The sequence below is a fragment of the Acipenser ruthenus genome, chromosome 42 (assembly GCF_902713425.1).
Source record: "Acipenser ruthenus chromosome 42, fAciRut3.2 maternal haplotype, whole genome shotgun sequence".
NCBI lineage: Eukaryota > Metazoa > Chordata > Actinopteri > Acipenseriformes > Acipenseridae > Acipenser > Acipenser ruthenus.
In genome coordinates this window covers 6,381,562-6,394,841 of record NC_081230.1, presented here as the reverse complement: position 1 = coordinate 6,394,841, position 13,280 = coordinate 6,381,562, and the positions used below count along the sequence as shown (strand labels likewise).

Sequence of the window (13,280 nt, the reverse complement as noted above, 5' to 3'; positions counted from 1 at the left end):
AAAACACATCTGGTGCTACACCCGGTTAAAGAAGGCTGTTTGGAAGCTATGCTTTTTGACTGTCGTGTAATTCCTGGTTAATTTCACCTTCAGTGAAATTGTTCCTGCCCCTTCGCTGGCTTCTTTCCCATTGATAACCAACCAGCTGCTTACCCCCTACTGACTGACATGCTTTGACCCAGAAGACACTGCTGCAGTGAAATGCCCAGGCAGTACAAGTTTAAACAGAGAACCTGAGAATAAGGCATACAAACTGAGAGCTTCCTTTAACCCAAAGTAGCACCAGATTCTCATGTTTTAAAATGAAGATACGATATGTGTGCTATAACACGTTTCTTTCAAAACTGCACATTTCAGACCTATGTAGCTAATGGAAGGGTAAAGTTGCCTGTAGGGTTTAAAGTTAACCCTGTGACAGGCTTGACTCTCACACTAGCCCTGCATTTGTTGGTGTATATTACTGAAATGACCAGGTACCAAGAGTTTGAACAATCACACCCCTGGACAACATGCTGAGACCTGACTGCACTTATCACAGCATGAACAAGCCACACCGGAGTGCGTAGGTTTATTCATATGAAAAACAATTCAACATCAAACTCCTGATTTAAAAAAATAATAAAACTGAGGGCAGTTCTGAAACCCAGGACTGACTGCAGGGTTAGTGTGAAGCTGTGCTGTAAAGAATATTAATACTTTGCCACCCACTGTAGCGTATTTTAGAAGCATGCTACATTGTATTAGCAGTCAGGTGTATTAGTAGTCAGGTGTATTAGTTATTTGACACAAAGGAATAGCATGTAGTTGCAAACACTTCCCTATATACAATAATTTAAGCGATAACCATTTTAGCCAAAACTTCTTCAGCAAGGTATTGGCCTGGATTCCAACACCCTCAATAATTTGACTTCATAAAAAGTGGTTCGTTGGATATTGAAGTTATTTAGCTATTCAAGTTGAAATAAATTTTACTGCACATGCATAAAAGTTACCACAGTGTTTGTGTTAATTCCTGTAACAAACCCAAACAGCTTTTCAGAGGAGTGGTTCTCCCGATACAGCTCATCCACTCTGATGCCAGAGCCATGAATACACAGTGAATCACGCTAGCCTGCTTTTTCACACTATGAAAGCAAACTACCACTTGGTTTCCAAGATATGGCCTGTTTTAAAGCTACTTAACATTATACCAGCTAAATTACTTGATGCATGGAAAATTGCAACATGACCTGCAGCGAAATACATGTTAATGATAAAGTGAAAGTAACAAATGAAACAGGAACTGCATGGTGTTTGTCAATCTGATTTATTTGTAGAAATTCACAGAATCTTCATGCTGTCCTTACATGGGCTTTGGGGGAGCTCTTGGGGCACCACCCTGCAGAGGAAGGAAAAAAAAAAAGTTAACTTTAAAAAATCTCAGGTATACAAAGTACCCTGCCTCCGGGGCAGACTATATGGCCTCCTTCATCTCCAACTTAAGTCAAACTAGACATACAATTCAACTTTCCAAAAATAAGCTACAGGTTTCCCCTGACATTGACTACAGTTTTATAGACTGAAGGCTACACTTGAACAAAAGCATCATTAAAAAAAAAAAAGTAGACAAAGGTATTCATTTCAGGGTGCAATCAAATACAGCCAAAGTTCCTTCAAAAGCTTAACAAGAAAAACATTTAGCAATGCACAAAGCTGCTTGTCATGTCATTAAATTTGCAGAAGGAAAAAATTTTATCATGCAAAAAAGGAAAAATTATACCAATGGCACGCATGAATCTCTATCGTTATCTTTGCAGCAGATTAGATATTTCAGGTTCCCCTATTTTGGAGCTTCAAGTGGAATCAGCCTTGAGAAGTGTTGCTGAAAGCAGAACCACTCTCTACTCCTCACTCCTGCTCACAAACAGCCTTTTCCAGCTCTGCAGCTCCACAAGCTGGTGCAGCTTGTTTCTAGAAGCTAATCTGTACAGTGCGGTGCCTGCTTTAGGTTTTGAAGGAGCAGCAGAGATTCTCGACGCGTCCCACCCTGGATAAGGATACTCACGCTTGGCCTGAACCTGGGGGGTGGGGTGCGGTCCTTCCTCGCCTCACAGGAGCGGTTCCTCACCACCTTGCTGTGGATGGCGCAGCTCACACAGTAGTGCAGCTTCACGTACAACTTGGGAAGAACGTAGGCTGAGGAGAAAAGACAGACAAGCGGGTCAATACAGGATGCTGAGGCACTGGAGTCTGCAGACGTGTACAAAACCACTGCATCAAGAGGCACAATGAACTGGACCAGATCAGTGCTAAAAGACGCACGAGACACCCAGGTTGTTCCTCAAAGATACAAGGACCCAAGAAGTATTAAAATGCTGCTTGCACCACCATAAGCAAGCCGGTACCATGCAATGCTTTACATGAGGGGGCCACAAGGTTGGGAGATTGTATTGCAGCAAGTCAGCAATTAGGAAACTGTGCAACCTTTGCATGTGCAAACTAACTAATTTTTTTTATATCAACAGATTAAAAAGGAAAAAAAAAAAGCAAGTTTCAACGAGGTCCAAATCATTTTCCCCACTTCGCTGGCTATCCGTGTGTGTGTGTGTTAGATCTTACACAGTCTACTAAATGTACAGATCAAGTGTCTGAAAGACTGGGCTACACTGAGGAGGTGGCAGACCAGTTCTGAGCATTGTTTCCATTACACTTCACAGCAGCTTCAGCTTCATCCCAACCTGAACTACAGTATTAGAAACCAAGCCAAGACCTGTACTTTGGAATTCAAATTGAGCATTTTAAAGTTTATGGCTGTTCCACCTAAACTAGAGAGAAGAGAGCTGTGTCCAAGACGGTGTCTCAGCACTAACTGATCTTTTCACACGCCAGACTCCAGTGTGAGAGGCACAGCTGCAGAGATACTCACCGTCGAACACGCTGGCCTCGGAGATGTCCCTGACGGCGGCTGCCTCCACGATGTTCCTGATGACGAACTTCTTGATGGCCTTGTCCTTGGGCACGCAGCGGGCACAGTTGGTGCAGCGGATGGGCTGGACGTGGCCACGGCCCTTCTTGGCGCGTCCGTTATTCCTTCTCTTCTTGGTCTGTGGAGAGAAGGCAAGAGCGAGCATTATGACAGAGTTGATTGAAAAAGTGCGATCACAGCTCAACACTGTTTAAAAGATGCACCGTTTCTAGTCTTAACTCCAATCAAATATTTGTACTCACTCACTCTAATACCCCGTATCAATGGCACACACTACAGGTCTAGGAATCCTACATACATATTTATATCCCTAAGATTTCCCACTAGAAAGCCTCTTCCCAGCAGGGAAAGGTCCTGTTTATTCATACATATGCTGCATGTGGCACAAAGATTACCTGAAATCTAAGTTAAGGGTGCCAGGGGAGAACACCCACAGGCAAGCAATTCCAATAGACAGCCAGATCACACAGCATATGAAAAGCAACCCGTCACTCAACTGGGTGTTTTCTTTTGCATGGGACCCGAAACTACAACACCAAAGAGCCTACACTTAACCTCCACAAAAAATGATTCTGAAGCGGCCTACCAAGCAAATACTAAACCACAAGTCCATTCAGCAACTATAATGCAATATTACACAACATCGATATCTGTAGGATTGTACACAACAGTAAATGACTCCCCAGTTCAGTAATGAATGACATGCATGACACGCCGTAGGTTAAATATACCAGTTTTTCGTTCTGAACATAACATACCCAGTTCACGGCCTACTGTGTGTTGCTACTGGTTAATATCTCGTTACATCGGCGTCTGCGAAACTACCTATACATAGAATTTAAAATTACAAGCAATATGTAAAGGGCATTAAATTTACAGTATATATTATCCTGCACAGAAAAGAATCGCAGTACACAACACGAACCTCACATTAACCAAGAACTGAATTTGCTTTCTGCAAGGCGGACGTGTTCCACTCGGACATGTACACTGCTGCGATAACAATATTCTTCAGCATAGAGATTACAACAGCCAACCGCGTCGATAACACGACTTCCCTGCCCCAATAACCCCACATTTCGCGCTACACGGAATTTAAAAATATTTCTTTAATTTCATACAGCTCTCCAGCACGCGGCCCCGGGACACACGCGCCTGCCTGTCGCTTTCTCTCGCTCGTGCTCTTAACTTTCCTTGATTAAAATATGTATTCTGGCTTTCAAAGGGGGTGCTAATAATTCTATCAATGTTTTTTTGTTCCCGACTCGCCCGTTTTCACAGTATTTTCATGTTTTAACCCAGTTTGTGTGTGTTTTGGGCCCGGCCACGACGCGACTCTCACTCACCATCTTGGAAAGGAGGCTGAAAGAGGACCGGCAGCCGCAGCACGGCACTTTATATACCCCTCCTCCGCCGAGGCTCGTTCTCCCTTTATCCACGAACCCAGACCTTTCTAACGCTGCTTATAATTACGATGTGCTTTTGATATACTCTTTATTCAATTGACGAGTGTACGTTTGATTTAATTTTGTTACTCGTTGTAAATATAAAGGAAGGCACTGTTTTCTTTCGGAAGGATCTGTGGAGTTGACTTGGAAGTGGTGCGCCGTCTCTATCCCAGTGTGCACCGCGGCTTGGCAGCACGTTAACGTCAATCTGCCGTTTTAACAGCGACGCTGTGACGTCAGATACAGTTAGTTTATCTGTGGAATTCACCATAACCCTCAAAAATACACACGTGTTGTTAAAACCACAGCTGAAATGAAAGAATGCAAAGTACTTATTGATTGTTCTTACTGATTTTCAATATCAAACGAAGTGTTAAAGCTCGGGCATATATATATGAAAACGATATTCTTACAAGGATTACATTTAAAAATGTGTTTGGTTGCATGATTTTTTGGTTAACAGGAGAATGCATGTTATAGTATTGCTATCAGTGACGTTTCTAAAACGCACAAATAATTTGCCCGAATTTCCCCGAATCAAAGAACCGTGACACCTGTGAATCGTCACTGGGAACGGGAGTCGGTTGCTAGGAGACCAGATACATACTAAACAGAAGGGCTGCAATCTTGCTGGCTCCGCGATCATTCAGGTACAGCATTATTATATTGTGATATTCTTCCGTTGTTTACATCATTTTGATACAGTCAGGTCCGCTAACATAACTCCTAGAATATCATTTGGATGCTCTTTGGTTGGGAATGCCCCGAAGAATACAATTAACGAGTACATTCAAAAGCAGCGAAGTGAGGTCGCGCTATACTGATTTTTATATTTGTGTTATTTTTTCCAGGCCTCGGTTTTATATTAACTTCTTGTAACGATCCTTTGAAGAGTCAGCTTCTGAACGCCTCGGTATGGTTAGCATAACTTTATAAAGAGCGCGTTAGCATGTGTGTGAAAACAAACATTCATGAAGATTCCGATACTTATGAAACTATTTTGTGCTGGTGTAGTCACTCTGTGCTTGTAAAGTATGTTTTTATGTGCGTGAGAAAGGCATAATTACTGTACGGTTGTAAGTCAACTGAGTTTTGTTGTTATTATATTATTAGTAGTAGTAGTTCTGTTTAATGACCAGTAGGGGGGGCTACAACAGCTGTCAACCAGCACCTGGTGTTCCAGGTGGTCTCCCATCCAAGTACTAACCAAGCCCAAACCTTGCTTAGCTTCTGAGATCAGGCTTACTCAAGGTGGTGAGGCTGATGAAAAAATTCACTTTAGCACCCCCTAAACAAAAGGGGGTGCTAACAAAGACTGGTCATTAACTAAGTTTAAAGAAAAAAAAAAAAACGGTAAAAAGTCTGTAAATTAAATGTTCAGATGTAGTAGTGAACCAAAAACAACGGTGCAGAGCACGCCACTGGTGAACAAAAGCAGTCCTGTCACCAGCGGACTCCGCGTTGGCGTGCTCTAATGAAATCCTGAGCGGACTCAGGCTCTGAATATGATGATGAGATGATCCCACAATCCCATTTAACAGTTTTCTCTTGGGGGTGTTCATGCCTGTGGAGTGTATAGGAAACCCTTTTAATGGTCATGACTCCCCGCTGTCACCCCAGAAGCATTACCAGTATGTGGTGTCCAGACTCCTGTCTCCATCCCAAAACCGTGAAAATGCCTAATTTATTATTTCATTTTATTTTCTGTCCCCTTACCTTTCTACGATGTTTGCAATCATTCTCTGAGCTTCTTTTTGCAATTACTGAAAACGCTGCGTTTTCTTTATCTTTTTGATCCTTTGAAATGTATGGGAAGTTGGCAGCTCTGCATTCCTCTTTCTGTAAAAGTGTTTATGATCCTGTTCCGCCTGCAACAGCAATGTATGACTGTCCTTCTCAGTGTCCTGCCAGGTAGCCTCCTAACCAGACTGCGCCAGCATGCCGAAGAAAGGTGGTAAGAAGTCAGCAAAGCTGAGCAATATGAGTGAGGAGGAGCGGCTGTTGTTCATGCAGCAGAAAGCCCTGGCTGAGGAGGAGCTGAGCAAGAAGAAGGAGGACATCCTCACTCAGTTCCTCAAGGTAATCAGGGTGAAAGGAGGGCTAAAGCAACCTCTTGGTAGCTTCATTGTCACTCGTACCGGTCCTCCTTTCTGTGCTTGAGCATCTTTTGGTGCACATAGAAAGAGTTTTAGGAACAAGAGGCAGTCGTTCGGCCAATCAAGGCTCATGCCTTCCCAGCACACCCGTCTAAGGTTGTCTAATTTAATTGGACAGAAACAACTGTACAGCAATAGCTTTGTTGAATGTTCCCGGTGTTTTAGATGCTACTACTTCACCTAGGATGCTGTTCCATGCATTTGTAACGCCTTCTGTTCTTACTTTTACTCAGCTTCAGTGTATGCCCTCTCTACTCTTTCTGATAGATTTGAAGGAGTGACTTCCAATTCAGCACAGAGTAGAACTCCTTTAGGTTAATTCAGGATATGCCGATATTTCCAATGCAGCCCAACAAATTAAAAGTGATTATGTGTCAAATTAAAACTGTTTTGGCAGTGTACATTAGTATTACACCATTTTTTATTTACTTTTTCATTGCCTGCATGAGTCACTAGATCGTGCTTCTCTTTCAATTTGTCACATTGTGTACAGTTCAGCTTACAGTATGTGAACACATTGACAGATGTTTGCCCTGCCTAAGTGTAACTATAACCAGGACTGGGAAAACCAAAACAGCCCCATCTGAAGCTGAAACACAGTGCATGTCTTTGCAGGACAAGCTTGCCAAGGAGGAGAAGAGCAGTGTGCTGAACCTGAACAAGATCAACCAGCAGTGGAGAGTGCTGATGAGAGAGACGAAGGGGCGTGAGCTGAAGAAGGACATTGAGGTGCTGAGCCAGACCTTTGAGAGAGTGGTGGACCGCAAGGACAGCGTCATCAAGGTGGGCTGAGAGACACTCAGACACTGTGCTTTTTAGAGGACGTCTAGCTTTGGGATCTTTGGGATCTACTGAGAAACCGAATGGGTTTCCAGTCCACGAGGTTGACCATACAGTTGAATGCGTGTCCAGGTGTGGCGGCAGTATTGAAGTGTGTGTGTGTGTGTCTGGTTGCAGTCTCTGGCCTGGGACCTGGAGGAAGCTGAGGCCCAGTATTCGCAGGCTCTGAGGGCTCACCTGCACAATCTGGACGTGCTGCTGCAGCTGCAGAGAGGGAGGCTGGAGAGCCTGGAGCAGAACTACCAGGCTGAGCTGGAGGCTCTGCGGGGCGAGTTCCACACGGAGAGGTACAGGGAGGCACAGAGACAGCCTCGTCATTTCAAATGCTGTCCCGGGAGGCAGCATAGCATCGAAGCGACACACTCACTGTACAGCTGTGGCAAAACGTTTTGCATCACCTAGAATTTTAAGATTGAGACATCATTTTAAAAACTGTATTAACATAATTTAGATATTTTATTTAACATCTTGTAATCAAAGAAACTACAAAATGATATCGCAAAAGTCTACCAAAGCCATAATAGTAGTACAGTATTTCATGTTAGATTTTGAAATGTCACATTTTTCAATTTTTGTCAGTTTTTCGTTTAGTATATGGAAAATTACAAAGCGGTATGTAGTTCAATATGTTAGCGTAACATTATTCAGCAGGTTTTATTCGACTTTATGAAGCAAAATGAGTTCATTCTATAGTAATGCAAAACATTTGGCCAAAGCTGTATGTTGAGGTTTGACCTCATCTTTCACTTCTCACGTTCAGGTAATTTCTCAATAAAACCTTAAAGATCAGATAGGGACAGTCCTCTTATATGATCAGGCAAAACAATCCAGTGCTGCACCATTAAAGGATCATTTGAAATGAACAGAAATGTTGATTTTATTACCAGAAGACTAACCCGTGTGCTTACTGCACAAAATCAGTGACAAACCAATGCTTTCAAAAACATTTTCTTACCTCTCAGTAGCATAAAGATCTTTCTTTCTTGTCACTTTTTAATAGAAATCGGATGATGTCAATTTAACCCTCCACCACACTGTAGATTTCAGTTATTAGGATCTTATAGACTGTTCAGATTGTATTTTAGTCATAGAAACATTTCAAATACACATTCTTTAAATCACTTATGAGTTTGGTGCGTAAGGCCACAGGCATTGTGCCTTTAAAGGGGTTGAAAAAAAGGGTATTTTCTGTTAACTGTTAGATAATAATATGTAATAGGCCAGCTAAAACTGCAAATACCAGAGCGCTATGGATGATCAATCGAAAACACCAGAGCCCTAGGGATGATCAATCGAAAACACCAGAGCCCTAGGGATGATCAATCAAACACCAGAGCCCTAGGGATGATCAATCAAACACCAGAGCCCTAGGGATGATCAATCAAACACCAGAGCCCTAGGGATGATCAATCAAACACCAGAGCCCTAGGGATGATCAATCAAACACCAGAGCCCTAGGGATGATCAATACCCAGTCGATCATATGCTTGAAATCAGTTCAAATTGTTACTGTAGTAATGTTTAGCAAATTAAATCACGTTTTTATTAGCCCTAAAATAAAGCGTGACCAAAAAAAGTATTTAAAATTAAAAGCTGCTCAACGATTATGAAAGCAGTGAAAAAAGCGAAGCGAATGAAACTGTGTGTTAAAAGCATCTTATCTGTCCCTGAAGAGAGCTGATCCTGTCCCAGCACCAGCAGGAGTGCACCCACCTGGAGGACATCTCCTTCGCGATGGAGCAGAACTACAGCGAGCAGGAGAACGACGTGAAGCAGGACTTCCACAGCGTCCGAGACGAGATCAGGAACAAGGTACAGGCAGTCTATTTAACAGAGGACTATTAACGTCCCAAGCGAACCAGCAGTCTGAAATTGGAATAGTAACGACCTGGGTCTGTAGCAGAATCTTAAATCCCATCTGCCAACACTTGTTACTATGGCAACAGATCTTGGAGGCTCCTTCAGTAGCACAGTAATAAGTATCCAATAAAAAAAATCTTAGTTTAAAACTATTTGGACGGTATTGAAATAGACACACCCAAAGATCAGGCTTGACCTCACCTGTGGGTCAGGTTTAACAAGCATTGTAGAGGCCTTCAGTACAGACCCATAGCGTGGTGCCACTGTGGTGTAACTGCGCTGCCCTTGAAGATGCTGTGTCTCCCTGTCAGAACATCGAGGAGAAGCACGCCCTGCGCATCCAGCTGGAGGGCACGGTGGAGGAGCTGTGGCGCCACTTCCAGCAGGCGCTGCGCAGCTACAACGAGGCCACCGAGGAGCGCAAGAGCGCCTTCGAGGCACTGCGGGGACGAGACGAGAAGAGCGCCAAGGAGATTGAGATGCAGATGAAGAAAATACAGAAGCTGCAGGTCAGGATGCTGTCACAGGCGGCTCGCTAGCATAACACCGGAAATGAACACAGCGGGCCCTGTAAAGATTGTTTTGGTGAATTAAATAAAGTTGGAAAGGCTAGAGTAGCGAACAGCAGCATTCATGTAAGTACGCACTGGCCTGGATAGAATTGCTTTGTAGGGTGTCGGCTGTTTGGGAGATATTGGTGTATGTAGTGTGGCTTCCATGAACCACTGCATTGAGTCTTACCACGGCTTGTCTGTTCTTGCGGTTTGTAATTTGCTGCAGGACTCCATCGCGCTTGTGCGCTCCCGTCTCGCCTCCAACGCACGGGAGAGCGAGAAGCAGAACCGGCGGCTGCAGGAGGAGAAGGAGGCGATCCAGGGGCACTTCCACACTATCAAGACCCAGATGAACCGGGCCCGGGCCTGTGAGAGAGGACAGCTCGCCAAGCTCACCCTGCACAGCAACGCTGCCATCAAGAAGCTCCAGCAGCTCATTGAGAAGGTGGGGCAGGAATCAAACAGGATTCCTGAGCAACGCTTCAAATCCATGTGCTTATCATCTCTCTCGTTTCAATATACTTCTCCATAGTACTAAGGTCATATTAGCTTAATCTAGACATCTAGTTCTTAAATACCACCTAACCTCTTTTCTCTATGCATTGCCATTTGTTATTCTATACTATTCTATATGTGTTGTTGATATATGTCATGGGCAATGAATATTGAATTTTGAGCTATGGTGTGGGATGTATGCTTCTGACATGCAGCAGTGTGCAAACTTATTAGACCTACCTGCGTGAAACCCTCAGGGGGGGAGAATTTCAATTTCCGCTCAGTAATCAGTGATATAGAAACAATAGGCACTTGTGTGTGGAAATGTTAGACCACTCTGTGCTTTAATTAGGCATCTTCAAAAACTTTTGAAAAGTCTTCTGCATTTTATCATGTGTGGCTGTGTGTTCCTTTACTCTTACTATTTTTAATTAATTGCATCTGTGGCCTGTTAAAGACATCAATTAAATGTGACACTCATTTTCCAGCATTCAGTTGCAGCGGTTTGATTTCATGTGCACAATCAATCGAAACAGAAGCAATGGGGTGTTCTGATACATGTGCTCCCTGCTGTAGGGCATCACTGGTCCCCCACTGTACTGTGCTGAGAGTCCTGTGTGTTTCCTCAGGGGGAGTACTTGCTCAGGCTGACAGAGAGTCCTGTGTGTTTCCTCAGGGGGACTACATGCTCAGGCTGACAGAGAGTCCTGTGTGTTTCCTCAGGGGGACTACGTGCTCAGGCTGACAGAGAGTCCTGTGTGTTTCCTCAGGGGGACTACGTGCTCAGGCTGACAGAGAGTCCTGTGTGTTTCCTCAGGGGGACTACGTGCTCAGACTGACAGAGTCCTGTGTGTTTCCTCAGGGGGACTACGTGCTCAGGCTGACAGAGATGTGTCGGAAGCTGGAGACAGAGGAGGAGAAGGTGCTGCCGTTCTACAGCTCCTCCCTGAGCGCAGAGGAGCAGAGCCAGGAGCAGGCAGCTGCCATGGAACCCCCTACCGAACAGCTAGCCCAGGTAAGAGATCACACAGGTAAGCACTGCCCAGAGTTCACAGCTAATACAGGGGACTGTCTACAACTTCTATCTGCGTGCAGAGGGGCAGAGCCAGGAGCAGGGGAGTCTGTGCAAAGGTAGCACACTGTACAGGTAAATGCTGTCCAGGTTACATTGTGCATAGATCAGCTCTTCATCTGTGGGCTTCAGTTCACAGCACAGCAGTAACATACGTCCTCCTCACTGTACCAAAATCACCCTTAAAGTGTTTGTAGATTGCAACATTATTTCAGAAACACTTCCATTTTCACTTTGAAAGAAGATAGCCGGTACTACACTAGGTTTAAGTTATCTGTTTGCAAGCTATGCATTCAGGTAGTGTTGCACTTCCTTGCGTCACCCTGAGAGCGAATTTGTCCACTTCTTTCCTGCCATCAACCTTTGACCCAGAAGACAGAGTAACGCATGGAAACCGAAAACATTTAGTGTTATACCAGCTATCGTGATTTAAAATGTGTGCTTCTATCAAATACACCTATGTATCAAACAGATGTAAGCAGAAACAACACTAGAGAAGCATACTCAAGAAATGAAGTATTAATCAAATGTAGATTGTATAAAGCAGTATTATTTAGATCAGTTGCACAGATCTCTCTCTCCCCCAGGCCATGCAGGATTACACCGCTCTGGAGCGCTTCTGGCAGCGCTACAACAAGGCCCTGCTGGAGCAGCTGGCTCTGGAGCGGGAGAAGGCGGTGCTGGCACAGGAGAATGCTCAGCTCAGGCAGCTCCTGAAGCAGTACCTGGACGGGATCTCAGTCAGCGACGACACCCTCGGGCAGCTCAACCCGCTGTTCATCGTGAACCAGCGCACCAACGCCAGGCTGCCCGCCGTGCCGCTCAGCGAGGGCAGGGTGGCACGGCACGCGCACACCGTGATCGAGGCGGCACACATCGTCCAGCACACCATCTGAACAGGGCGCTGCGCTCCCCGCGCACTGCCGTCACTCACCGCGACCCGGACTGACTCATCACAGAGAGCGTTCGTCATCAAGTGGATGTATCTTTACAATGCAGTTTGCACCTTTTTTTTGTGAATGGATCTTAGTTGACTCCTTAATTGAATCTGGCGAGTTGCTTCCTTTTTTGTAACATTAACAGTTTTCTTTTCATGCAAAAAAAATTTCAAAAAGCATTTCAATGTAGCTTAATAGTAGGCAGGTGGCTTATAGCAGTGATAACCAAGGCTTTAATCCCATTTTTTTTATTCCGGAGCTTGAATCACTCAATCATACATCATATGGAAGTCCTAGAAAGAGTACAGGGAAATCAACACCTAGACAAGTGTTGTGGCTCGTGCCTTCATCAAAATGTGCCAGTAAGCAGGACCAGAAACTTTTGATTTGTTGCAATATATCTACAAACCCCATACAAAAACAAGCAAAGACCTTTTATCACAAGAAAAGGCTTAAGAGTTAAGGAAACGGATTGTAAAGCCCTGGTTATCGCTGCTCCCAGTTTAGTAGAAATCCCCTCTACAGCCTTCCTTCTGTAATAACAGGGTGAGCTGGAGCTGTGGTGTAACACCCTATAACACACTCACTGGATCAGTAATTTGTGTATTTATTATAAAGCATTCAATGTCATGATGTATAAAACACTACTTATAATAAATGCAGTTTACAATGGACAAGCCCTACTAGATGTCCAAATTTACATTTTCTGAAAAGGTGTCATTTTGCTATATGCTATACAGACCATCTATTATTTTATATCGACAGCTTGCAGACATTTCAGTAGTACTTTATATTTCAACCACATAACAGTAAAACACACCATGTATCCCTGGGGCTGGCAGTGTGTTAGGAAGCCTTTTAAAAACATGAGCACAACTTCTTAGTGTAGTAGATCAGTCTCAAGCACAATACAAAATAGTTTTACAATTATTGAAAATAAAGCACACCCACA

General features: G+C 44.0%; 2 protein-coding genes across 2 annotated transcripts; one reads left to right on the top strand and one right to left on the bottom strand.

Annotated features, from left to right (window-relative positions):
- Positions 1 to 1,290: 1,290 nt before the first annotated feature.
- On the bottom strand, positions 1,291 to 4,442 carry LOC117967035 (small ribosomal subunit protein eS26). The gene is made up of 4 exons (XM_059011335.1): positions 4,312 to 4,442; positions 2,906 to 3,083; positions 2,045 to 2,175; positions 1,291 to 1,378 (listed from the first exon to the last, which is right to left on the bottom strand). The coding sequence occupies exons 1-4, from the start codon at positions 4,312 to 4,314 to the stop codon at positions 1,343 to 1,345; spliced, it is 348 nt and encodes a 115-aa protein (XP_058867318.1). The 5' UTR covers positions 4,315 to 4,442; the 3' UTR covers positions 1,291 to 1,342.
- A 125-nt stretch (positions 4,443 to 4,567) lies between these two features.
- LOC117967073 (dynein regulatory complex subunit 2-like) lies at positions 4,568 to 13,005 on the top strand. The gene is made up of 9 exons (XM_059011331.1): positions 4,568 to 5,063; positions 6,314 to 6,492; positions 7,185 to 7,352; positions 7,527 to 7,696; positions 9,083 to 9,221; positions 9,581 to 9,778; positions 10,050 to 10,268; positions 11,181 to 11,333; positions 11,978 to 13,005. The coding sequence occupies exons 2-9, from the start codon at positions 6,352 to 6,354 to the stop codon at positions 12,284 to 12,286; spliced, it is 1,497 nt and encodes a 498-aa protein (XP_058867314.1). The 5' UTR covers positions 4,568 to 5,063; positions 6,314 to 6,351; the 3' UTR covers positions 12,287 to 13,005.
- Positions 13,006 to 13,280: the final 275 nt, after the last annotated feature.

Excerpts from the sequence above, each read along its gene's own strand:
- LOC117967035 (XM_059011335.1), bottom strand. Across the intron at positions 2,176-2,905 it reads CGAGGCCAGCGTGTTCGACG|CCTACGTTCTTCCCAAGTTG; the intron begins GTGAGTATCTCT and ends TTTTCTCCTCAG. Across the intron at positions 1,379-2,044 it reads CCCCCAGGTTCAGGCCAAGC|GGTGGTGCCCCAAGAGCTCC; the intron begins GTGAGTATCCTT and ends CTTCCTCTGCAG.
- LOC117967073 (XM_059011331.1), top strand. The coding sequence starts at position 6,352 with ATGCCGAAGAAAGGTGGTAAGAAGTCAGCAAAGCTGAGCAATATGAGT. Across the intron at positions 6,493-7,184 it reads TCCTCACTCAGTTCCTCAAG|GACAAGCTTGCCAAGGAGGA; the intron begins GTAATCAGGGTG and ends ATGTCTTTGCAG. Across the intron at positions 9,222-9,580 it reads GAGACGAGATCAGGAACAAG|AACATCGAGGAGAAGCACGC; the intron begins GTACAGGCAGTC and ends TCTCCCTGTCAG.